We start from the raw sequence: 26,696 nt of genomic DNA on the forward strand, positions 1-26,696 counted from the left end.
TCTCCTATTGTTTGCTGGGTGCCTGGTGCCAAAGGGAAAGTTATGGTGGCTGGTGCTGGGTGGGACTGCAGGCTATGAACGATCCAGCAGGAGCATCCCAGTCCCACTTTCTTCCCACCGACATGGGTCTCTCTGCCCTGTGGACTGGCTGTGGCACTGCTGGCAAGTGTTTGCAGCCCTCAACATCTGCATGGAGCTGAGTTTGCTGAGTTTTCTGTGCTTTCAGGTATCCCTACTATCCCTGAACATGAGGGCATGGAGTCTTCCTTCTGCCTCTGGCACTGTCTCCCTACCCCTTTCCCTGGTGTGAGGTGGGGCAGAAGTGAGACAGTCTGCCCAGGAGGCAAGGGGCAGCCCCTCCTGGCATGGGGCAGATCTGCCCTTCTCCTCACCAACAAGCAGCACCATGGAAGGGGTAGTAAAATAATGGGCACATCTATAAGGACACCAGGGATAAGCTTTCTGTTTCGGCCAGGTGGCATAACCCCCCCACTAAAAAGTAATTCTAAAGAAATTTAATGTTTATTGAGCTAGTGCAGAAACAACCGTGCAAGTGGATGAGGGAATTGTAGTATAAAATTCCAAGTTTATGGTGGTGTTTTTTGTTGTTTGTTTTTTGTTTTTTTTTTTTTTTCATTTGGAGTAACTTATGTTTCTATTGGTCTATGGAAGAAAGATCTTTTCTAATCAACTGCATGCACTCAAATTAATTAAGCACTGTCCAGGTTGGAAAAGTCTTTGAAAGTTTGTAGCATTTAATAAACTGAATGTTTGCCATCAAAATATTTGAAATGCTAACTGCATTTGGCTAGTTTGGAGGGCAGCTTTGAAGACTAGTATTTATTGTTAGCTGAGAACTTGATAGCTGAGTTTTAAATTTTAGATATGAAATCTGTGCAACTTTTTAAAACTTCTGATATAAAAGAGAATAATTAGCACCTGCTGTGCAGGTCATTTTCCTGAATACTCAGAAACTCATCGTTTCTGTAGAACCTTTAGAAATGGCTATAAACCTAGGATATAATTAAGCAATCACAATTGAAAAGAAACCATGTTACATTTTTCTTGTTTGAGCTATTGATATTTTTAGGAGGACTCAGATGTATAAATACCCTAGCAAATATGACAATATAGCAAATTCTGTATCTAAAACAAGCATACAAATCTTTCCAGATGTTTTCAGTCTGGATTATTTTCAGATCTTTTGCTGCATCACAGAGATAAGAATGTAGTGAAATAGATTATGTTTAACACGGCCACAGAATTTATGTTTCTTCTTTTCTATATTCTCAATTGCTATATCTATGTGTATAAATAAAAGAGGGTCAAAGACCTATCCTTGGTCCTGAGGCAGAGTGTGATGGTCTGAGGTTTGTCCTCACTGCTTAGGACTCACCCCTTCTAAAGGAGATTTGCCTGGGAGAGTGCTGGCCGGGATGACTGGATAAAGCCAAGAGAGAGGTCAGAGAGGGAGCTGAACCATCTGGCCTCTTACAGTCTGAGCTGTTGAACTAATAGCTGCACTCCTAATTTTGTCCACCTGCTCCAGCATGCTCTCTTCTGATCAGAAGGATAAATATGGACATTGCTGTCTTGTTTCTGAAACTACTTCTAGCAAAAGATGCTCTGAAGAAGAGTTATATGAGCTACCACAGTTCTGTGTCAAAAATGCATGGGGAGCCCACTGCATAAGTACCAAGTAAAATATTTTTTTTGAACTGTTACAGAGGTAAAAGTTCTTGAATGCATTAATGGCATCTTAGAAACACTCCTTCATGCAGTATAATTTGTAGTTTCGATTATGATGTTTTCTATAGAAAAGACTTGGCTTCTACCTCTTTTTAGCATTATGGTCATTTTTTTTGGACATTCTAAGAATTCTAGGAATTTTTTCCACTTGATATTTTTGTTGAAATTCTTTTTTTCATTCTTTTGTACTTCCTTCTCAGTGCCATTTTTGCACAGTAAATATGGGAGTACTTGGACAACTGCCCCTGCAGGAAGTTGAATAGTGAACTGTCCTATGTAGATGATTAGGCTTTCTACTTTATTTAGGTGCTATCAGGAGGAGAATTTTACCAGTCTTCCTGATCTTTCACTGCTGTACATCAACCTCTAAAAGCATCCAAGTAAAATATTATGCAAGTTTGCACTTTTGTAGGAAACCTTGGCTTTTATATTAATATGAAATGAAATGCAGCCTTGTTACTTTGGGTGCTGTTATCTGGCTATAGTGTTAGAAATGCTTTACTTTTTGTTTACTGTGGTGCTGGAGGGACTTTTCTCCCTAGGTTCTGGGGAAAACTCACATCATATTAAAAATACTTTATTTAAACCATGTTTGAATAAATAAGATTTTTGTAACATTTTGCTCATTGCAATGTAGCAATAAGTCTTTACTTGTCTTCAGATGCAAATGAATGTCAAAAGGATTTTTTCTTTGTAACCGTTGTTAATTTATAATGCTGACACATTCCCTACCATCATGACTGGAATCGGTGGAACATCTGCATATTAAAAGAGCAAGATTTGTTGTGCTCTTGATTGTTCTTAGTTGGAATTGGAAGAATTTTCACAAAACAGCATTTATGTTTTGATTTTAGGATAAGAGCAAATGGAAAACTTGTTTAGTGAATATAAAACATTTTTTAATGTTTTGTTATCTTCAGAGTGCTGTCACAGAATGGCCACTGTTAACAAAATTCTATTTTTATTTTGAGAAGATATGGGCTTCAGACTTCGGGTACTCCATGTTTATATGCACAATAGAGCATGAACCAGTTGGGTATGGTCCTTGCTCTCAGAAGGGTTGGACAGCAAAACTTCTGTATTTGGGACCTGCACTAACTTCTACAAAAACACCTTTGAGATCAGAAGTTGCTGTGCTCTAAGCACAGGCTGTGATTCCAAGTTCTTTAAAGAATGGGTGGCAAACAGGTCTCCAGAGCAAAATGGTGCTGTGAACATAGCTGTCGACATGTGCACTGGTCCACACGTGCACTTGGACACTGGTGAGTCCAAGCTAAATCTGCATGAAAGAAGTAATGATAAGAGCAAAGGCAGTTCTAGCATATGCTAGCCACTGGATTACATCCTTTTATTTACTGTTATTTATTTATAAAGCTTGTGCTGTTAATCTGATGTCTGCTGAGGATTTGGGGGTTTCAGCATACCACTCAGAATTATTCCTGCCGTTTAACAGGAATTTCCTGGAAAATTGACAGACAGAAGGTTTTCCTGTGCTCCCTTTTAGAGACTTTCAGGCTTCATGATGGAATTTAGCATGATGTGATATTAGTTGGTTATATTTAATGAAAAATTGTGCTACCAAAAATTTATGAAGGAAAGTAGGTACTTCTGAAAAAAAAAAAAAAAGAAGAGGAAATCTTATATATGAAGCTTTAAAGATATTTCAAGCACTGGTAAAATGAATTCCCATAGTTTAGTAGGCTATTTTTGTTGAGTTTGCTGGATACAAGCTTGTTAAAACTTTTAATCAATTTGTAGGACTCTACTCTTTCTGTTGATGTTTGATTGATTCCTTTTTTCAAGAGGAAATTTCACTTAGGTGAAGTGCATGAACTAAAATGTATGGGCTTACATCTGATTTCAGAATTTTTACTATATATGCATGTAGTAATCATTAAACAGCATAATGTAAAACAAAAAAGGAAGTTCATCAGCATCTCAAATAAACATTATCTTCATGTAACTGGGTTAGACCATCAGTAATTTCTGGCTCAGTGACATCATGAGCAGCTCCCATGAGAGACAATGCAGATCTCAGTCACTCAGCTAGAAGGGATGTTTAAGCCAGTGTAGAAATAATAAATTACTTTTGCTCTTCTTCATTTTATTAGTTTTAAAATATTAAGTGAAGGGCATTCTGGCTAGAAACACAGTACTTTCTGTTCCCCAAACAAACATAGCTATAATTTTTGCTTTATCATTGCTCTAAATAGGCAGATTTCTTGTGGAAAGGTCTGAATTACTAGAATTTAATTTCACATCTCCAGAAGCAATGAGAAAAATAACAATCAAGTTGATAGAAAGCTAGCATTTTAGGAAAACAATATGATACTTCCTCTTAATATGAAACTGATATATTTGCCTTTGCATTTTAAAGTATAAACCAAGGAAAGATGCCCACTCTGTTTCAGCTCTGAATCTGTAGGCAGTGGAACCTTTAGGCTGTTGTCTTGCTAAAACAAAATCTTTAGATTTTCTCTCGACTGGGGAACAGGAGGAATTTGACACAATCATCATAGCCTCAAGTAAGGGACATTTGAAGCGTGTTTTGTATTTATCTCATAGATTGAAATCTCCTGGAAGAAAAATATTTCTTGCTTATTGTGCATGTCAATTCTATTGCAGTCTATTGTGCAGGAAAATAAAATCTTTGTGAAAATGACTTTTTGTTGTATGCAGGAGACATGGGGAGCACTTAAATGCTTTTTTACAATGCTGAATCCTGGCCCCAGCAGTGCAGAAGACTCAGGAGTTATAAAATGTTCTATCCACAGCCACAAAGGCTATGAATGTAGGCTCTGTGGAGATGTTGTGCATCTTTTCTGGGTTGTGGGAAAAGGAACAGGGGCAACTGATGAAGCAACTGTGCCATGACCTTGGTATCCTCTGCTGCATCTATGGTATCTGTGGTACAGTGAAAGCCCTTTAGTCTCTTAAAGTTCCCCAAGAGTCTGCCAGCTGGCTACCAGCTATCTGACAAAGCCTGGTGTGAAATCAGCCTTCTTGTTCCCCAAAACCACATTCCCTGTGCTGCAGAGGGGCTGGTGCTAAGCACCCAGCCCAAAGCATCAGGCAGGGCAGCTGTATTTCACTGTATTTCAGCCTTTCTGATATCAGCCATAAAAAGTAGTGTACTGGGTAGTCCTCAACCTCTTCATGGCTGCAGGACATCAGCTGTCCAGGGCTAGTGATCATCAGGAATCATTTTTACTCACTGTCTTTTGTGGATCGATGCAAGGAGGTAATGGGGAGGAAAGCCAGGAGCAAGGGATGGGAAGAGAACTAACTCCAGTCTCACATTATCACCGACAATCCTGTCATGCAAGCTCTGTCCTGAAATAGGCACACTCCATGTTAAAAAACAATTTGTTTCAGCTGAATTGGAAAGCTGTTCTGCAGTAGGAGCAGAGCAGCCTGTTTTCTTTCTCACTAGGGATCTCAGAGATATTGCAGATCAATGTGTTGATACTATGAACTTTAACAAAATCCTGAATCTCATCCCAGCTACTCCCTCTGAATAGTTCAGGTAAGCTCTTGGATAGGACGCCAAAAAATCTAGTAGACAATTTTTTTTTTCTTCTTGTGATGGTGTCTGCAAATTACTTTCAAGGCTTATCGACGTCAGCTCTTATGTCATGAAGCTGTGTTAATCCTGATTTTTTTTAAGGGTATTGTAATCTCTATCTCATTTCAATTCCTTTCAGCTATGAGTCAGACCTGAGACCTCCTTCTTACCCTCAGCATTTTAGTTTGCCTTTGAGGTTGAGGTGATTTTCTTCATTGAGAAATTAATTTTGTGGGTTTCAAGTGACGTATTTCTTGTGCTGTATTTTTTGAGAAGCCTCTGCACTGTGGCATTTCAGGAACCAGACACAATTCTTTTTCCTTTGAAATAGGTGTGAGAACAAAAATGTAAAGGCAAGTGACTTTTTGTATTTGTGTTTACTTGCAATAAGCTACTTCCATAAAGTCAAGATCCTTTAACATATGATGAAGACATCACATATTTAAACTTGAGGGTTACCAAGAATTCATTTGGTTCCTATTTATCTTTTTTTACTTCCTACTTTAGCATTTATCTTTATTTCTATGTATTTCTACAGAGAATTTCTACCATCATAGCTGGCCTGGTAGCTGGCATCTATCTTCATGATGAGGGCATGATGCGGTTGCTGCCAGCCTCAGAAAAGTTTCATCTGCACTGCTTTTTTGTAAGACTAGTCTGAGTGCAAAAGTAATTTTCCTCATTCTGGTAATTCTGTATTGAGTATAATCTGACCACTCCTAACTACTTTATTGCTCTTCAACCACCTGTTTCCCACTCATTTTTCTTTCAGAGGATAGTTATTTTTTCCAGTCGTGTTTAGGCATTTCTGTTTTGGCTGGTGTAGCTTCAGTGTTTTTACAGCTTAAATAATTTAGATTTCTTACCTCTCATTGCCATTTTAGAGACCATACAAAACTGAATCATGATTTTGCATACTTGCAGACTCGTTTAATGGCACACTGTCAAAGTTGGAAAATTTCTGAACTAAAGCCAGTTCAACTGTTAAGGTTAATAGTTCTTAATTTTCTGGCCAAAATTGTATGATCTTTCTTTTTGGCTAAAATCTTAGAAGCAATCCATATATAAAATAGATTTATTGTTGATTTATTGGAAATGGTTGTCGTTAAGAAAATAAACATGGATGATATGGAATTTATATACTTTGGGGGCTAGTCTCACAAACAACGAGCCTTTGCAGGAATTCTTTATTTATTAATTTGTAAGTTTCCTAGAGTTATAATGTTGTTTTCATCCCTCATAGAAGTGTTTCCTGTAGCTCTGAATCTTAACTTGATGCCCAGAGGCCAATCTTTGTAAAACCTGATTTGTAAAATCTGTCTTACAGAGATGTCAGACACCTAAGTGGCTGACCTATTTTGTAGGCAAACTGAATGAAGGTACATTATTTTTCTTTGTGGTGTCACTTTTCTTCTGTCCAATTCTTAAAATAATCTCATTCCAATTCCTGAAGAGTCTTCCTTCTGCTTTCATAAAAGCAATGGCTGTAGCTAAGCTACAGCAAAAGGCCAGCAAATGAACAGGTATAGTTTCACCTTTTAGTGGCTGGAGAGTAGAAGAGTCAAGGAATCTACTATAAAAATAGCAAGTAGGGATGACATTACCTCAGGAAGCTTAAACCTGTATTTTAATAGGATCAAATGCTAATCCTAGGTCTGCATACTTATGGTTTGAGATTTATTTGACTGTCTGCAAGCTATGGATTTTTTTTTTTGCCAAAGAGAACCAATCTTTATCTGGCTATGAAAGTTCTTTATGACTGTCATCAGTTTCTTGTGTTATGTGTCTTTTATTATGCCCTGTGGTGCAATAGAGAAACTTTTTCTTCCTTTTTTTTGAACCAGAGACATTTAAACTAGGAAATTTCCACATAAATTCTTTTAGCATTTGACAATATAGAAGAATACACAGTTAAAGCAGTAAGTTCCCAAAAGTCTTAACACACTGGAGGTAGTATCAGCTGTTTTTGCAAGGGAAGCTGTTTTTAATATGCTCTGGAATTACCAAAGGATCTATAGGAAACTCATAGTTAAAAATCAGGGAAAAATAGACACATAAAGGTATGTCACAGGGAGATCAACTAACTTTCCAGAGTCTCTGGGAAATCAGTGGGTACTCTGAAAATTCAGCTGGGACAACCTGGGCTATCCAGGGCTTGAGCCATACTTTATTCCAGGTGTCACAGATCTGCTGGGATCACCATTTCAGACAGACTCTGTTTTTTGAATATAAGACAGGTCCTTCCTACCAGACTACTTGGATGTGATACTCTTGGAGCTTCATGAGTAACTTCTTTTGGACAGGCGAGTCATGACTCTTTCAGAAAAGCCCAGCCCAAAGGCTAACCCTGATCCACTACAATGTGTACAATATGGAAAAATGAAATAACTCAATTGAAAGGGACCCTAGAGGTCATCTAGTGTCGCTGATGAGGCAGGGATGGGAATAAAATTACTCCAAGTTCAGAAGGCAAAGAATGATCCTTTATTTGAATGTGCATGGCTCTTTTATAGAGAACATCATGAAGACCAATTTCATTGGTCTTAAAGTAAAAACATCTCACACCATTGGTGCGCTATGAATAGCACACGGCGGTAGAACATATCTGTAAACAATATGAACAGAAAGAGAGGTAATGAATGGTTTACATTCTTCTCGGACTTTTTCCCAGGATCAGCCTGGTAGAAATCTCTCTTTTTCTCTCTGACTGAACTGAGAATATCTATAATCTAGTCCAATGTCCTACTCACAGCATGGCAAACTTTAAAGTTTTAGGGCAAGTTGTCACTGTTCATTCTTATTGCTTGAAACCAGTTGCCTTTTAATACATTCTGCTTAACCTTTTTTAAAACCCCTTCATTAAAAGGTTTCATTGTGCAAAAGATAAAGAAATATGTTCATTTATTAACCGGAAAGAATAATAAATGCAATATTGACATATAATACTTCTATTGTAGAAGAATGGTTCAAATAGAATTATTGTAAGCATTTCTGTTGCCACCATTTTAAAATTCAATTATTTCTGAGACTTTGAGTGATTTGAAATGAATTTACAAGTGAGAAGTAAATGTTGATAATTCAGTTTAGGTTTTTTTTACTGTACATTTCAGGAACATTAGGTGTGTTTCAGAGTAGCTTGTAATGCAATGTTTTAGTTCTTTGAATTAAATTTTAACGTGGCTTGTCTCCTTGAAACAGATGAAATACAGCAGATAGTTGGAACTTACTATATTGCTTTATATTTATTACTGATTGTTAATGTACATAAAGCTGAATGCTTTTCCCTGAAGGTAATATAGAAAAATAAGTGATTTTTAATTTAGGTTTTTGTTTTTATTTTCAGGGATTGGATTTTGCAGCCTTCACAGGGCATATGTTTCTGGGTATCTGCCTTGTTGTTCTGGTCTCCTTTCCTTTTCTCAGACTTCTTTACTGGAACAAAAAACTTTACAATAAGGAGCCAAGTGAAATTGTTGGTAAGTGTGAGTGTGATAAAACGTTATAATTGTTACACTGAATATGTGCTAAATGGAAACTGAGTAGTGCCTACTACAATGCTGTCTTCAGATGGAAGTGCCCACCCTCCTCACTCTCTGAACATTAATTTTTCAACTAATCATTCATATTGTATTTTTAGTTGTGGCATTTTTTGTTTTTTCTGGTGCTAAGACTGAGGTTTTGACATGAATTATTAAATATTTTACAAAATTTTCAGGAATATTTTGCATCATTCATTATAGCCATAGGCATGAGTATCAGGATATTCTGTGTTGCAACAGATAATATCTGCTCAAGGTATTGAGTTCACAGCCTAGATGTAGAAATATCCCAGGTTTCCCTTACAACAAACATAGTCCATTGATGTATTCCCTTGCTGATGGTTTTCTTCCATTGAAATTTTCAGCAATCTTTTACTGGTCTGTGGTCAGTGAAAGACATTTCATCAAAGCAGAACTTTTCAAGTCCTCTCCAGCTTGCCTCTGTGGCTCTTCCTACCCTAAATTTCCCCAGTGCATAATTTCTACAATTCAGTAGAACTAAATCTATGTCTTTTTATGTCACTCACCTCAGTAGTCTCTAGAAGTCTTAAAGCTGTTTCAATGACTGTCGATGTGTCAGTCCCTCTTTGTCTTCATGCTTTTATGTTTTTCAATTCAGTCATTTTGAAGTTTTTATCATTGTTCTAGGGCTTCTCTTTCAGTGCTGAAATTTAATACTAACCCCCTAAATGTTCACAAGTTCTTTACGAGGTAGGAGATACTTCACTAAGTATAATTTATTAGCAAGCTTTGTACAAAGACAGTAGAGTATAACTGTTTCTTCCCTGGGACTGATGCTTGTTTCACCTTTGGCTGCAGAAAACTTAAGGTCCAGGCTTCTACTGACCATGCAACACCTGTTTTAATGTGTTGTACGATGTTTCTGAACCTGTGTGTGTAGCATCTGTTTATCATAGAGAGGACAGCTTCCAATACCATTGATATATCTTGGCTTCATTTGTTATCTGTGGAGAAAGATAAGTGCTTTTCAAGACTAATGGAGCTGTCTATGCTAGAACTGATATATTGCAGGCCTTAAAAGTTTACTTTTCTCTTATAAGGAGAGTCCAAGGTGACTAACTGTGGCAGAGACTTTCATGATAGGTATCTCATTTAAGCAAAAGGAGTAGTACCTGTAGTGTCTTGCCTTGTTCCAGGGAAATTTGCTTTAGGATTATGGTTTTATTAAAAGCCAGAAGTGACAGTTCTCTCCTCAGTAGATTATACCATGTGTCTCAAATCCCATCTGATAGAAAAGTCAGAGAAGAAATTTCCCTGCTTAGGAAGATCTTCTGAAGACTTTTGGTTTTGACTTTGACATCTATTCAGCACAAGGTGGACTCTGTTTGTATTGATAAAGGCCATAGTCTTTCCCAGAATTTAGATCAAAAATACTTTTGAGGTGTTCTAGATATTATACTGACTGTTTTCTAACAGTTAGTATAATATCTAGAACAGAATTTCTCTTTCTCCTATGTATCTGTCTGGTATGAGGTAGGCATTTTCATTTTAAAACTGCTGAGGCTTTCTGCACCCTTAGAGGTCTTATCCAGAGAGCAAGAGAAATAAATTACCTCAGACCCTAGATTCTTTCCCTGTGACCCTACAGAGTATGATTTTTCAAAAAGCCATCAAGAAAATTAATTCTCCCACCTGTAAACAGTATTGATCCTGACATAATAGCATTATTTTATAAATATGTATTTTAGAACATGGAATTGCTACTTTTTTCCTTTTGGCTATAAAATTTCAAAGCGTATGTTTTGGATTTTTAAGAAATACAGTATGTAAGAAAACTTTAAAAATTAATCTGAATAGTACTCACTGACATACTATTTTTTCCAGTGAAACACTGTAGTAGTGAAACGCTGGCAAGCATATTTCCTTCAATTAGTTTCTTGGTAATCTCTGTTACTTGCTCCTAAGTCTGTTCAGATTTAGCAGTCTCCTAATCAGTATACCATGTGTTCTCATAATCAGCTGCTTGTCCTTTGCTGCAAACCTAATCAGGAGCTGTCTAATTAGAGCAAATGCTGGAAAGCCACTCTTTCCATTGAAAATTTCTGTGAGAGGGACAGAGAAAGAAAGAGACCAATACAGCTCCATTAGGAGATAGCTGTCATGGTTTGGATTTGCAGAATGGCCTCCAAGGTGCTTCCGGGGGTCCTTTCATCTCCAGTTGAAATGGCTCTGGGATAACTTCAAATGACTTGTTTGAAGCAGCTGTTTTAATCAACTAAATACCAGTCCTTCCTCACCTTGCCCTCAATTAGCAATTAAACAAGTTATGTGAAATTTAATTGGTATATTATTCTCCCCAGATTTTTTTTATCCCTGTGCACCATGTACTTTAAGCTTTTCTCTGCTGCTTTAGGATACACAGATTATTAAAATGGATTAGTATGAATTTTAAAAACAGACAATGCTCTCATTATGAAGATACATTTTTATCTTAATTTCAACACTATATGTTAGCAGTGTTTTTAATCTGTTGGCTTTCAGACTGATTTGCAGCACCTCTGCTGCAGCAAAAATACCTGTTCTTTCCCCAGGAACGACTTTCTTCCTGCAGTGGCTTTAAGCAGGGTAGCTAACAAAAGAAAAAAAAACAAAAACTCTGAAGAACTCATCCATGAGAGTGAAAATCTAATGTTCTTTAAGAATGAAGGGATTTTTGAGGACTTTTTTGAGCATGTCTTTTAGCTGATAAACCTGCTCCTTGTTCTGTGTGATGCAGCAAAAGATGCTAGGGCTAGAAGAGTAAGCTGGAAAGGTTTGAAAAAGTTTGTATGTATCTACACTTTCACAAAAGAATATGTCAGGGAAAAAATATCTGAGTGTAAGAGGAATTAAATTTACTGTTTCAACTGCTACTCTAAAAAACTGAAACCAAAGTTTTTTCTTCCTTTAAGGGTTAAGAATACATTATTTACTTCCTGGGAAGTGTAACAATGCACTATTATGTCTCAGCTGTCAAGCTGTGGAGACCTAGACCTCAGTGTTTGGCAAGGTTGCTATCCCCAGAAGAATGGGTGGCACAGGTTCTGGTGGCAAATATTATTATACTGGCCAATTTTGCCAGAGAGGAAGAGCTTTCATCTAGCACAACTTTGGCACCAGCTCCCCATTTCTACTTTGTTGCTTGCACTTTTTTCCAACTTTTTCACTGGCTGAATGAGATCCACCCTTTAAGCAGGAGCGATAAATAGCAGGAGCATTGTTCTTCCTTCTGGTGTAACTCACTGTCTGCAGCAGCTGGGAAAATACTGGTGGTAGTGTGAGAGTCAGCAAGTAAAGCTGACAACAGGAGGAATTAATTAATCATAGTCATATGTAAAGTGCTTAATGTGTGAAAAACACAGTGCTGTTTCCCAGAACAGGAAATGTGGTAACCAGATGAGTGAGCAAATCTGTTTCTTTCTTCCACGTGAAGCTCTACAGATGTTCTCAAAGAGAATAGAAGGAAGAGGTGGAGGGGAAAGAACCACTGTGATGACTTGCAAGAAAACTGCAATACTTAGCGCCAGGCACTTTGAAATGCAAAGATCTGACATAAAGTAATAGTTACATCTAGGGCCACAAGGACCCTGCAGGGACACAGAGGGCACCTGGGATAAGGTGTAGTGTAACATCTGTATGTGTGCTACTCAGGGTCAAAGAACAGTCTTCAGTCCTATTTTTTCTAGTAACATATTTGTAATTTCAGGAACCATTTCTTGCTAGAATCAGTGAAAAGTACATCAGTGATGTAGCTGAACTAAGTAAATTGACAAATCTCTGTCCTGAGGTGCTTCTGTGCCTATGTAGGTATTTTACTAACTGCCAGTAAAGCACAGTTGGTATTTAATGTGATGTTGGAAGTAGTGGCATGTCCTCACTTGGAAGCTGGTTCAAGTGAGGAAAGTAGCAAGCAGTTTATAAAGACAGTAATGTCCAAAGAAAGGAATATTTCAATATGTTTTCAAGAATCCAACTTAAAGCTCAGTCTGTATGGAAGTTTTGCAATTGCACGGCACTCTACCATCCTCACCTAAGATGCTAATTTCATTGGATTTTGTGGGGAATATTTTTAAATCTTGAGGACCAATGTGGACAGTAAAATGTGTGTTGGTTTTTTTGTGTGGTCTCTTTTTCTCTCTTCTCTGCAATCCAGTTGTAGATATTAACACTGAATAGTGAATAGTTAGCATTTTAAGTCTCCTACTGTGAATGTTGGCATGCTGAACTAAAAGGTGCAGCTTTCTTATGAATGCTCTTGGTATCTAAGATAATATCTTTCTGGTACTGTTCTTTATTTGAAAGAACAGTAAGACTTTCAGTCTCAAATAAACTAGGTGGTCCTAATGTCCCTTCAGACACTGTGTCTACTCCTTTTTTGATAATATATCAGGATCTACCAGGGCCATGGCTTTATGTTTGAAAATGCAATTCAAAAGCTGTCTTTTATTATTTGCATCTTCAATAGCTCTCCTGATGATCAGGAATTAAAGAAGTACGCTTATTTACTTGCCAAAAATGGAAGATTTTTGTATTTTTAAATATTTTCAATAACTTTATGCTTTAATTCCTGTATATGTCCTTTGAACTGCTTTAGAGTTGATAAGAGTATTCCACTTGGAAAAAGAAAAGCATTGATCTGTCTCTTCTTGCCTTCAGATGATAAAAATAGTATTCTGACATAGCAAAGCAAGGAGAATATTACAATCTCATATTATTTGCTTAGCGCATCGATAATGTAGCCAACACAAGAAGGCAGCTGTAATATTACTTTACCTGTCTTATGCAGAAAGAAGGTATAATATAGTGTCATTCTGAATCAACAGAGCAACACCTGACAATTTATTATACACATTTTTCATGGAAGGAATGAGTACTGGAAAATCACTGATGGGAGGGAAAAACTTAGTCCTAGCTCCTGTTTCTTTTACAGCACTTGTGTCTGTCTGTTTTTGTATCCAGACCTCAGCTGTGAAAGGATTGCACAGGTATCCAGTGGTTGGCAAGACACAGCCTTTCCATTCAGAGTGTTTGGGTGAAACTGTGACAAAGTTTTACACTTTTGTATCTCTGAAGTTCATTAGGTCTTGTAATAAACAGAACTTAAAAAAAAACCTGTTCTGTGTAGCACATTATCAGTGTTTATTTGCTGAAGAAGGCTTTCACTGTGGTGGTGTTTCAAATACAAGTGTAAGCTTGACAGATTTTTTATTTCTCTGCAATTTTAATTTATCAATGTGTGTTCAATGTATTAGTCTACATTTTTACTTCTAAACCACTGATAAAAGTTATGGTGAGTCTGAAGTAGGCTGCATTGTTTTGCTCTTCTTCTTGTCCTATTAAAAGCATTAGAAGAGACATTACCTTTTGAAATACTCCAAAAGACTGTTCTCCTCTTGAGGCTTTTATCTTTTTATGGTTCTTTTTTTCCTATCCTTGGGAATACCGTCTCTAAGTAGTGACTTGTTGCACTTTTTCTCATATTGAAAGGATATCAGCAGTAGTTACATTTTGTACTAAATGTTTTGGGATTGGAATGTATCTAGTTGTGTTTGAGCAAAGTACAGTGAATTTAAGAGAGGTTGTTTTTTTTTCTGAGGGAGTAAAACTTGTAGTTTAATGGAAGACATCAGCAAAATTGGCTTTCATTGGTAAGTCTGGCAGTCTGAATGAAAACTACTTGATAGTAAGCTGGAGTTATTTTTCTAGATTTCACACCTGAGAAAAACTTTCTGAGACAAACTAGAGTAGAATTTTAGATAACTGCATGCTCAAAATACTTGACTCTTGACTTCCTTGTCCCATTATCAGCGTAACAGGATGAGGAATTTTATGCACATTAAGCAAGTACTAATGGGCATGCAGAGAACCTAAATACATTCAGATTCCTGCTTTTAAAAGATGGGGAATTGCCACAGAGGAAACTGAAGGCAAACCCACAAGCACTAAAATAAGTTTGTGTCTTTAAAGTCTGACTTACCCAGAGATGAGAACAGGGCCCATATTACCTGAGAGAGAGATATCCCACCTGTTGTTCAGGAACAAACCAACTGAAACTTAATGTATATCTTTATCAACCATCCTGAAATGTAATGAGAAATCTAACTCACCTTAATATCAGTGGTTTATTCCATCTGAGTCCTATGTGACCATCATACACATATTAAATTCACTATTCCCATATAAAATCAGGGTTAAACTTATAATGTTGTAGATTCTTTCGTGGCCCTGCTGCAACTTGCTCCAGCTTGCTTGGAAGATGACTCCTAGTGAGTAATTTAGGTGTTTGAAATTATGAGCTTTGTGATTTTCTGCCCAGGCTCCAGCTGCTCTGCTGCAGGATGAGGATGCCCTGTAATTCCTACGTGAGGGATGCAATCCCATGCTGGGTAGCTGAGCTGACCAAATGGGGCCTCAGCTGTCACGCTGAATTGAAAAGCTTATGTAAATTCTCTGTACTGCTTTATGCAGCATTGTGCACATTTCTTGTGTTCCTTTGCATGCATTTAGATGACTAAGGCAAAACATGTTTTGATGTAGTTTTGAAGACCCTGCAATATTTATACCTATGCTTACCTTTATCCACTATTGACCAGATGGACTATTCAAAGGAATAAAACCTAGAATATTCCAGGGGTTGTTTTGTTTTGTTTGCTGATTTTCCTAGATTTAGATCCTCATGCTTGTGTCCTGTTGGGATGTGCTGCCTCTAGGAGAGAGGCATAAGTGTTTGAGTTGGAATATCCCTCAAGGTGAATTTTTTCTGCTCATTGGTTTCAAATTTTGGATTTAGTTTCTGCACTTAAAAAATAGAGATGTCACCATCTAATAGTTCTTAGAAGATTGGTTACATAAGATGAGGGATTTAAAAATTATATAGTTATAGATATTACTATTACTTGTTAAGCTAGACTTCATGATACTTAGTTTGCTTTACAGTTGGCATTTAAACATAAATAGTCTCATTCTGAGAATTTGGCTATGAAAAAAATTGCTTTACTGAAAATAGTTAAGCTACAGTAAAATGTGGAGAAAAAACTAAACAAATATTCAGATGAACATACTTTGAATGCTGTTAGATACAGCCCAGCAGTGCAAACTTGTGTTGCTTGCAAAAAGATAGTTTATGCAGTTAGTGCACGTGCAAGTTGAAAATTTTCATTTAATGATAATTCTTATCATCTCATCAAGGTTGGTCATGCTCTCCTGAGTATCTTCAATTAACAAAACTGGCCTTTTCAGATTCTTAGACTGGGAATTAATTACACTCAGTTTTTGAGGATGTTTCCTTTGTTGTTGGCAGCTGGGTGGGAGGGAATGTGTGATTACTCAAGTGAAAATCAATCTGACTATTAATTGTCAGATTGCAGAAATAATATGCAGTTTTCAAAAGAAGAATATTTAGTAAAATGCAATTTTTTTTTTTAACTGTCACAGTCTGGGTCAGCAGCTGAAATTTTGTTAAACTCAGTGGGTCCAGGATGTAATGCTTGTGGTTTCCAGGGCAAAATATGATCAATAACAAAGTCAGAGCAGACTAAGAGCATAGGGTTTACATGTTTGAGGATTGTTTATTTGATCCTATAACTAAGCCAAAAATTAATATTTTTTGTTAGAAACCGAGTTTTTTCTATTTTCCTGTTGGAAATAATAATGCTAGGTATATTGCCATTGTGCCTTGTGGGCTTTATGAATGTATGGCATTCACAAAGGTTTTAGTGTCATAATGAGCTGAATTCTCTGTCTGAGCTGAGCTGCAGCCCTTCTATCTTCTTGTGCTCCAGATCACTGCATACTAAACAGCTTTGCTTCTATCACTTTGGCTGCCGGTGCTATGGTTGCAGTCAAATGTTAATTTAGCTGCTTTAATGAGAAACTGCTGTGCTACAGACTCACCGTGTCAGTTACTGGCAATAGACCTGACAGTCATAGGTTACATTGGATAGAAGGCTGATCCACCATAAATCTAACCCTGCAAAAACCCTGCGGATTGGGTTGGACAAGCGAGTGGAGAGAGCTCACTCTGGTGTAATATAACCATTAGATTTCATCTGAGGGGAGGACAGGAACTTACAGACATGGAGAAACAGAGTATGAGACTATCCCGTGGTTCTATTCAGTGGCAGCCAAACGCTGCCCTTGTGCTGTCTTGGCCGGAATTTCAAAGTGGTTGATAAGACTCTGTGATTGCATTAAGCCCTTGACCATGTGTAACACAGTATGTCATAATATATCAGACGTTCCCAGACTCTGGGGACTGCTGCCTAAATGGTTTTGCAGTTATGAAATGGCAGAAGTATAGCAAGACCCGAAGCACTTTGGCCATGTTAATTGTTGCTGCTGACTTCAAGGTTCTGCATTATTTTTCCTTTAATAAAGCATTACTTCTAATAAATATGAATCCCCTGATGCCACGATGGGCTATTAACAGTCAGAGTGTGCATGAGAGAGAAGTAGGAGAAACATTCCGTGGGATGACCTAGAAAACCTCTGCACAAGTCGTTACTGCAACAGGAGTTGTGGGATAGAAGTTCTATCAACAGTTCTGATTTTTCAAATACAGTTTGCTCTGAAGTTAACTCCGCAGCAGGTCAGATGTTCACATCCTTGGGATGTTTAGAAAACCAATGACTGAAAAATCAAGCGTGCACTTTCTGTACATAAAGGCACAGTCAAAGCCATGGGAAGACACGCATATATTTTTTAAGGTAGATCACAAAGCACCAGTCCAACTTTGCTCAACCTGGAGATTAGCCCCAGGGCATGTCAGATGTGGAACAGGAATCTGCAACACAAGGCATGCTGCTTTCCACTCTGTGGATTTGTTTGTGGCACAGATACAGGGATGATAGCTGCCTCTTTCTGAAGGAGAGAAGATAGAGATTCTCTGCATAAAAATAACTGTGGAGTACTTGCATCTCATTTAGGTGGTGAATGATTCAACTTCCCTCTATCAGCTAAACCCTTGGTGAAATTTCACTTGGAAAGGATGGGGAGAAATGCTATGGCAGGATGAACAGATGTCCCCAGAAAAGTTGTTGCAGAAAAGACAAACTGTAGGGAAGTAGAACAGCAAACTGGTTGCTCATGCTTCATGAGCCTTTGCCAGAGAAAAAGATAAAACACACTCTTTCCCTTGGACTGATGACAGTTTCAAAGCTGCAGTCATATTCACTCCAAAATCACATAAGAATGAAGTACAGAAAGGCCTTTTTTTTCCCTTCTGTGAGTGGAAAATTACTGCTGTTATACCTGTGTAGCAAGAACCACCAAATATATTACAAAGGAAAGTGGTCGATTTGGCATATTTTTGGAATCTGTGTTTCAGGTATAAACTGGCTTTCAGGTATAAACAGGCTATTCGACAGTGTGAATTTGTATTTCTGGTCTTACACTGTAAAATTTAGGCAAGCATTACCACTTTGACAGATGTGTGCAGATCTTAAGCCACAAACCATACAAAATGTATGTCAGTTGCTGTTCAAATCCCTTTCTTCTGTGTCAACTGAGCAGACTCTGGACACACTTTTTTTATTAAATGTTTGGGTTTTGTTGAGTCTAATCCCTTCTCACGGTCAATCTTTATAAGATTCACTCTGCATTATCATTATGAATACTTAGTTGTAAAGGAAACTGGGGAATTGAACATGTTTGATAGGAGATATTATAACCCTCTAGAGGGTTGCATCATAAAGTGTTAACATCACTGCCTACATCAAAATGTGTTTAAATTTTTCTTATGTAACTAAATATTTTTGTTATAAATAATTCTTATAGCCTGTTTGCATGATGTAAAGAGTTACACATCCATTTTCAGAACGAGAGCAACTTGCTGATTGAACAGGAATATTAAAACATAAAAACTTATATTCTTGACATATTGTCTTCAATGACATGAAATTTGAGTGGAACAGAAAAGAAGGGTGAGAAAACATCCCGTTGCTTCAACAGGAAACATTTGCACAGACAGTTTCTGAATGAATATTCTGATTTTATTTCTTTAGTGATTTCCCATAAAATTCAAAGGGTTTTTTGGCATGGCCAGTTTAACATCCTCCTTGAACAGGAACACATGTTTTTTGGTCATTCTTCAAGGCCTCGATGGTACAGGGAAAAAAAATAATCAAAAAGGATTGAAATTTCTGAGAAGATTCTAGAGTCTGATTTTGAAGTGTTAATCAGTCTGTCTGAACTTACACAGGATCAGATATCATCCAGGTCAGCATGAAAGTGATGGTTGCTGTGTTTACACATATTTTCAGTGCCTAAGAATTAAATCCTCTTAGGAAACCTTTAAAATACTATTAAACGTTATTCCATATAAGAGTGCCAAATTTCACTTTTGCTTTACATAGATAAAATTGCTTGTATGAACACAGAGTGAATGAAAACATGCTGTTTATTTTGAGTACTGAGAAGGAGAATTTGCTGTAATTCCTGACTACACAGGGAACTGGTACCTCTTAGCAGTATAATAATGTATACTGACAGTTTGTTTTCTCTTGAAAATTGAATGGGCTACAATTTTAGCCCTTAAGCTTGTTGAAGATTCTTGCAAGCATTTGAAGACAGTGCTACTTTTTTCTTTGAAAAAAGACTTTGTGATTCATTTATTACAATTTTGAAAATTTTCTATTTATTTTTCATTCACTTCAGCTCTGGAAAATGAATGACAAAAGCAGCTTCCTGAGTGGAAATGTGTTGGGAAACCATCCTAATGACTTTAGCAGCTTTGAGTCCAGAGCATATTGCACGTATTTTACCCATCTCTGGTTTCATACGTGTTGGACTTCACATTAATGCAATTTTGCTTCTTTTCAGAGCTGAAACATGAGATCTATGTTTGGAGGCTGACAGCTCAGCGCATCAACCCAGCCAGCAGAGAGGAGACTGCTGTGAAATGCCTCTTGATGCAGAAGGTGCTGACTCTGGAGATGCTCCTGAGGAAGAAGCTGAGGACATTTCACAGGTAAGCAAGGACCAGCATGTCCAACCTCCCCTTTCAGGGATCTTCACTGGAACAGGACCTGCATTCCTAGCTCTGTCTTGATGGGATGGATACCTGGGCAGATAGGAAAAGCCACTCTCAGCCTCAGTAAAACACAAAGTATTTTAGGACAAAACTGACATGTAAGGCCTGGAAAATGTATTTGTCAATATGACCCAAGATTAAAGGCCTAGAAATTTCAGGCAGCTTTCAGTTTAAAAAGATTACAAATATATCACTTCACTTTTCCTTACAGTTGTGGCTTCAGCACAGTAAGATGCTGGAGTTTCTTTTTTTTTTTTACTGAAAATATCAAATTCTCTTCAAGGAATAGGTGAGTTTGAAAAACATTTCACCAGTGAATTGCTGTGTTTTACAATTATTTCATAATCAAAATTTCAGCGTGGACCTGAGTGCAGACATATTTTTATGTACAGAAAAGAAGTTTACATAAACTATGACTAAAAGAATAATGACCTTGTTTTGTTTAGATTCTAGTAAAAACAGATGTTATGCCATGGAATTTGATGACTGACAATAGCAGCAATAAATATTTTGGATGTTAATTGCCTAAAGTGAGATTGGAATAATTAATTTTAATTAATAAACTTGTTAAAGAATTTGAGCAAGAAAATGTAAATATGATTTCTTGAACTATTCCAATAATAAGATTGTTTACATAATTTTTGCTGATATTGTGTACTTTGAATTGAGTGACAGTATTAACACTTCAAGAAAAATAAGGCCGTTAAAATCACCTCCTTCTCAAAAGATTTTTAAATTCTCAGAGTTTACGGTATTCTAAAGAGGACCCTTCTGACTTACAAATAAAAATTGTGTATTTAATCTTGAAAATCAGGGTTCCTCCAGCACAGCACATTTACAGCAATGTAAAAATTCATTAGCATTAACAGCAGAGCTCCTGAACTGCAAAGCCCAAGGCTTTTTTCTGGAGGCCTGACTGCGCCGATAACACGGTGAAGGTATTCGGGTCTCGCAAACTTCATTATAAAATGCAAATGTGAAACACATGTGTTCTGACTTGCTGATGTTAGCACATGACACTTGTTTTATCACAGTGGGACGCACACATCAGCTCCCGAAACTCTTAGGGGATCTACACATTGCAGGTTGTCAGATCCTATACTGAGGTTTATACCCTGGAGTCCAGCTCCTTCCCAGCATGTGGCTTTCTTCATGAACAGAAGGGTTTGTGTATAAGTGGAGCTTGTTACAAAAGTGATGTCTTAAGTGAATGCTCATGGGAATTTTGCTGCTGGATGTAAGAAGGCCATGACTCCTTTTTGGTATGAGTTGCTGCACACAGAAAAAGAGGTGATTTATATGTGATGGGAGGGATCTTTTCCAACATTCTTGCCAGAGCCCTGATTTCACTCTGGAAAAAAGTAGGTGTCATTTTCTTTCAGACAAATTTCACAAGAAGATAAAAACTGGGAAACAAATATCCAGGAACTTCAGAAAAAAGTGAGTAGATTGCAATTTTTGTCAATTGGAAAAATTTTTGTGAGTAGATTGCAATTTTTGTCAAATTTTGTCAATTTGTCCTGGAAACAAATATCCAGGAACTTCAGAAAAAAGTGAGTAGATTGCAATTTTTGTCAGTATTCATGTAAATGAAGCTATGCCTTTATAGAGAGATAGTACTTTAAATCTAATGAAAATTAAATTTTCATTAAAAGCTTCTTCCACAGCTTTCTCCTTTGAACGAGCCTTAGCCCAAGGCTGCTCTTACAGCTCTGCCTAGGGTTAGTGTTATGCCTAGCGTTAGGGTTTTGAAACCCACAAAGCCCAGAGCTCCAGGAACAACTCTCCTGATAGCCGTAAAGTTGGCAGGCAGGGTGGTTGGCTTCTTGGTCAGACAAGGTTACTGAACTACATGGTGAGGTTTTATTAGGTTTTGTGCTTTTATTCCTTAGGAAATTATAACTTAAAGAATGAAGTAATGATTCTGCAGTGTTTTCTTGGATTTTAATCCATAGCCAGGAAGGCTCAGGAGATGTCAATAAATTGTTTGTTGCCATGATGAATGACAATAGAGTACATTCCTCCTAATGTAACCAATGCTGACTCTAATTGAATGCATTTTGGTGACACTACTGCTTTTATTATTCAAGGAGGGATAAACCACTTGTTAAATCCAGTTCTCTTAGCTGTGCAGACACTAGCACTGCTTAAGTCTTTATGCTGAAACTAAGATGGAAACTCTGTAGTGGGATTAATGTCTCCTAAATTTAATTATCTAAGTGTCACAATCTCTCTACCTCAGTGAATTAATTAATGAATCAGGCCTGTGTCTGAGAGCTCAAGTCCTTGATTGGACTCCTTGGGGTGCAAGTCCTTGACTGGGAGAACGCTGCCCTAGGTGTCACACCAAACCAGAGCAAACCCAACAGATTTTCTTTACACCTGTTGCAAGGCATTGCATAAGAGACAAATTTTTAAAGAAAAGAGACTTACTTTTAGTAGAGGTTTAAACTACATGAAACAAGAGACGAACTCGACGAACTCGGTCTGGGAGAAAGTGATTCCCTGGAGTGGTAGTGAAAGCAGAGACACGATGGAAAGCACTGGGTGCGAGGACTGAGGGCACACGGAGATTGGCACAGTGAAGCAGGAGCTGGGCATGGAGGTGTACAAACTCTGTAGAGATGAAGGGCTTGGCAATTTCATGAGAGTTGTAGAGGAGGTGTGAAAGATTTGACCTCTAGAGTAGTTTATGTGTTTTCAGAGCACACCTGAAAAAAGAAAGGCAATTTTGTCCCAGTTTTATCCCAAAACCAGAGTTCTCAGAATTCCCACTTTGGTAGGAGTTGCATTTCAACTCTACTTAACCCTCTGGACTGAAGTTGTGGAGGGGGTGCCTGAATACAGCTGAATGTATGCAGCAGGTACTAGATACTAGATCTCTTAAAGCCTGTTGGACCACATATACATGTTTTTTTATAGGTATGCATAAGAGGCACACCTATAAAAACCATTCAGGTAGTTCTGTCTTTTATGCTGAAGAGGAATATACAATGCAGGAACAGCAGTTTGCACTTCACACATGCTTTTCTGAAGTCTATGCATAATACAGAGCTTGTTCTTTAATAAAATTATTAATTTTATTTTCCTGTCTGTCTTCAGCACAGAATAACAGACAAAATTCTTCTCATCAAATGTCTGACAGTGCTGGGATGTGTTATTCTTATGTTTTTTCTCAACTCATTTGTTCCAGGCATCTACCTAGATCTTGGTAAGTTTCCTGGTTTTGTTCTAAGTAAAACAAGCAACCTCCCTGAAAAAAAGCCAGTCATATCTTTGTGAGTCTCGATCTTTTCAGAAAGCCATTTTTCATATGTTCCTGTCCTCACAATTCTACCAGGTTAAGCAGCAATTTCTCTGGGAAGAGAAGAGCATGTTTTAAAAATTCAGTCACGTCCCAGTTACCCCAGGAGGAGTAACAGAGAGTGCTCATGACTGGATTTCCAATACTAATGAGCTGGCAAAACATTACAGAATGAGCAAATTTGACCTTGGCATCATTTGCACTGGTTGAGTGAATGACCAAGATGCATCAGGGAGATCAGAAAATAATCACTCCATGGGAGAACAAAGAAGCAGTTTGGCATCATTTCTTAAGTATAGAAAGCTCTTTGTATAATTTACAGTCTCCATTACTTCATGACCATAACAATTCATTTCCAAAAATAAAAACTGGAGGACACTGTATGTGGGTGAAATGAAAGTAACTCTGTGCATACTTTCTATATATAGATCTATATGTGGAGGTTTTTATACGGGTAGTTGTATATCTCTATGAGAAAAAGCTCCACATATCCTGAAAACAGAACTAAATCGAATCTCACATTTAACTTAAAGACAGTCATAAAACCTACTTATGCATTGACTAATACGAAATGAAAAAAATTTTTTTTGGCTGCTGAGCTGCTCAATATTATAGAATTTCAGATACATTTTTTCATGCAATCTGAATTTACACACTATGTACTTCTATCTCAGTGGCTGAAAGATGGAGCAGTCTTGAAGAGGAATAGCTCATAATGAATAACTCAATAATCGTATACACAGACATTACATTGACACTTATTTTTACTGTGCAAAATAGAGAGCCAGTTATAGCTCTACAGTGGTGATTATGTTGTAAGCAAGACCTTCCATATCTGCTGCTGACAGAGTATTTGCCATGCAAATGGGCAATTTCAGCCCATGAAGATTACTGTCAAGAAGTTAAAAGGTAAACTGCTGTATTATAACAGAAACACGTGCTATGTTGATAAGGTCTGGGAAAGTGCAGAAGCTGAAAATATTCGAATGCATTTGAAGTCATGGTGGCTGAAAACATAAGAAAGGCCTTCACATTGACAATTTAAGAAATCAATTTACACTCTTGCTTTTGTGTCTCAAATAAGTGGCACTGAACCATGTAGAACTTCTTGAATTAAGCCAAACATCTCTAAATGTTTTTGAAAAGCCAGACAGTCATTAAAGCCTTAACAGCACTAGCTGTGTATGCTCCTGGTAAGATTTTTTTTTCAAAACTGCTAAGGAGTCGGAGTCAATGCTAGAGGAAACATAGTAACTATTGATCTTTTTTGTTTGTCCTGCCTTATGCCAGTAAAATAAATGAAAACAAATGAAATGTTTGGCGGTGTAGGTTTCTGTTATTCAGTAGCTGAATAACATCTTTGAAAGTAAATAAGGGCTGTATGTGTTCTGTATAATTTCTCTCCATTCTGCATTCATGGCAAACCTGTCAGATTAATGAATAAATGTTACTAAAGCATACACATAATTTCTACTGGAAAGTAACTGAACCTGTAAACTTCTACTGATAAGTTTGCAGGTCCATAATTTACAGGCTCTCATTTTTGTTTCCTGAATTTCACTATTTTGATGATAGCTGTTTAATTTATCATTACTGAAGTAGTGCTGCTGTGAGGCTCTATGGATTTTAGTCTTCCAAAGCATGGAAATATATTTCCTAATGCACACTACGTCTTATACTCTGTTGGCTTGGGTAAATTTGTTCAATATGTTTTCCTCATAAAAATGAAAGTAAATTGCAGTTCAGTGTTTAATTTTCTACCAGAATAATGGTTTATACAGAGGCTGAAGTGTTAGAAATCTAATAACTTTAAATTGCAGTTGGTAGAGGGAATTAGAAAGATTGTTAAATTCTGTATCAGTCCTAAGCCTTGATACAATTTTTTTCATTATGAACATGGAATCATTAATATCATTTGAAGTTACTGACATTTTAATTTAAATAATAAAATTTGCATACTTAGCTGCCTTTTGAAATGCAGAACTCTTTCCTATTCAGTTTTCTTGTGCCTGTCCATTAATTTATTAGTGTAATTCTATGAAATATCTATGTTAATAAAAGATTAGTACTGACACTTAAAAAAAAAAACCCAGATACTAAAAACTGTAAGACTCCTACACTATTTTCATTTGGCCCCATGAGATTTTATTTTATTGATAAAGCATTATTAAAACATCTGAGAAAAAAATGACAAAAAGATGAAATTAAAGCCCCTTTGAGAATTGTACCTGGCTACTATTTTGACTTTTATCTTTCAGGCAAGCATGTCTAGAGCTTTGGACTATATTAAGATGCCCATAAAATATTTAAAATGTAATATAAAGTAAAATTTTGTTGAAATTTTAAGCTAGATTTTTTGAAGGGACCACTCAAAGTGACTGGGTCAGAAAAAAAAAAATACCAAAATCATTTACAAGTTAATTCCTTCTTCTCCTGTGGGGAAGGTGCTTTATCTTTCATTTGGTTACAGTCAGTTCGATGAGTTGCTGAGCTGCTGTGAACTCTGTGTAGTTCAGTCTAGTAGTATCTGTGAAAAGGGACCCATTATCTCTGTGGCCATGCTTTTGCTTGCCTCTCTGTGCTTTCTGCATGCAATGCAGGCAGCCTGCTCTTGCAGACCCCCTCACTCTTGCTCCCTTCCACCTCTGGACACCTCATTGCCAGGGCCAGGCTCACTAGTTTCTGAGGCATGAGGATATCTTCTTCTCCTTTAAAAGGTTGCAACAAACTCTGTTGCTCACATATTCAAGGAACAAGGTGAAAACCCAAGACCAAAGAGATGAGATGGTTCCTGATTCAGAGAGGAAATACTGCCTTAATTTTGGCTACAGGCTGCTGAAAGCTGGGATGGGATGCCAGGAGAAATACAGTTGTGATTTTGCCTTATTTGTATATTAATTCCTGCCTTATCGCCACCATTTTTCCTGCTAAAGACACGACTTTTACACAGGTGAACCTATGGAGTTACCATCCATGGTTTTTCTTGTGTTCTTTTGATAAATTATTTAAGCAAGGGGACAGGGATCTTTTGGATCTTTTGGATTCACTGAATTCTTCCATAATTAAGGACTGCCACTTGCTCACTGGGGGGAGCTGTCTTGGTTTTTTTTTCACTTGTACAGAGGAGTCACGTCTTAATGCTAATGTCTGAGCCTATCCTGGTATTCTTGGTGCCATGGGCATCTGTGATCCTTCAGACATCAATATTTAAGAGAATTACCTTCATCTGCCCTCAGAATAATCTTTGGGACTGTCACTAATCGGTGGAGGAGGTCAGCAGCTGTGATTCAGCCTGGTTTCATTTCTGTAACCAAAGCAGGGTTAGCAAACTCCCCAGATTTAGGAACTTATGACCATCTTTAGGAACATTCGAGTAACTAACATGACCACTATGACCTTTCTGGGCGGTAGGACAAGGTGTATAGTGAGTATTCTACGTCACTCCTGTAAGGCAAACATCCTAGATCTGAACTTCCCTCATCATTCTTGCACTAAAGCTAAAATTCCTCG

The 26,696-nt window shown here is 37.4% G+C and overlaps 1 protein-coding gene across 3 annotated transcripts in view; it reads left to right on the forward strand.

The window, feature by feature from the left end:
- The window catches only part of OCA2 (OCA2 melanosomal transmembrane protein), a 185,602-nt gene that overhangs the window by 81,776 nt on the left and 77,130 nt on the right, over nt 1-26,696 (forward strand). For all 3 annotated transcript variants that reach the window (XM_068182671.1, XM_068182669.1, XM_068182670.1), the window contains 4 exons: nt 8,658-8,790; nt 19,672-19,819; nt 21,265-21,322; nt 22,985-23,093. In XM_068182671.1, coding sequence (XP_068038772.1) covers nt 8,658-8,790; nt 19,672-19,819; nt 21,265-21,322; nt 22,985-23,093 — 448 coding nt within the window. The remainder of the gene's footprint in view (nt 1-8,657; nt 8,791-19,671; nt 19,820-21,264; nt 21,323-22,984; nt 23,094-26,696) is intronic.

Source organism: Anomalospiza imberbis, chromosome 2 (assembly GCF_031753505.1).
Source record: "Anomalospiza imberbis isolate Cuckoo-Finch-1a 21T00152 chromosome 2, ASM3175350v1, whole genome shotgun sequence".
In the NCBI taxonomy this organism is placed as follows: domain Eukaryota; kingdom Metazoa; phylum Chordata; class Aves; order Passeriformes; family Viduidae; genus Anomalospiza; species Anomalospiza imberbis.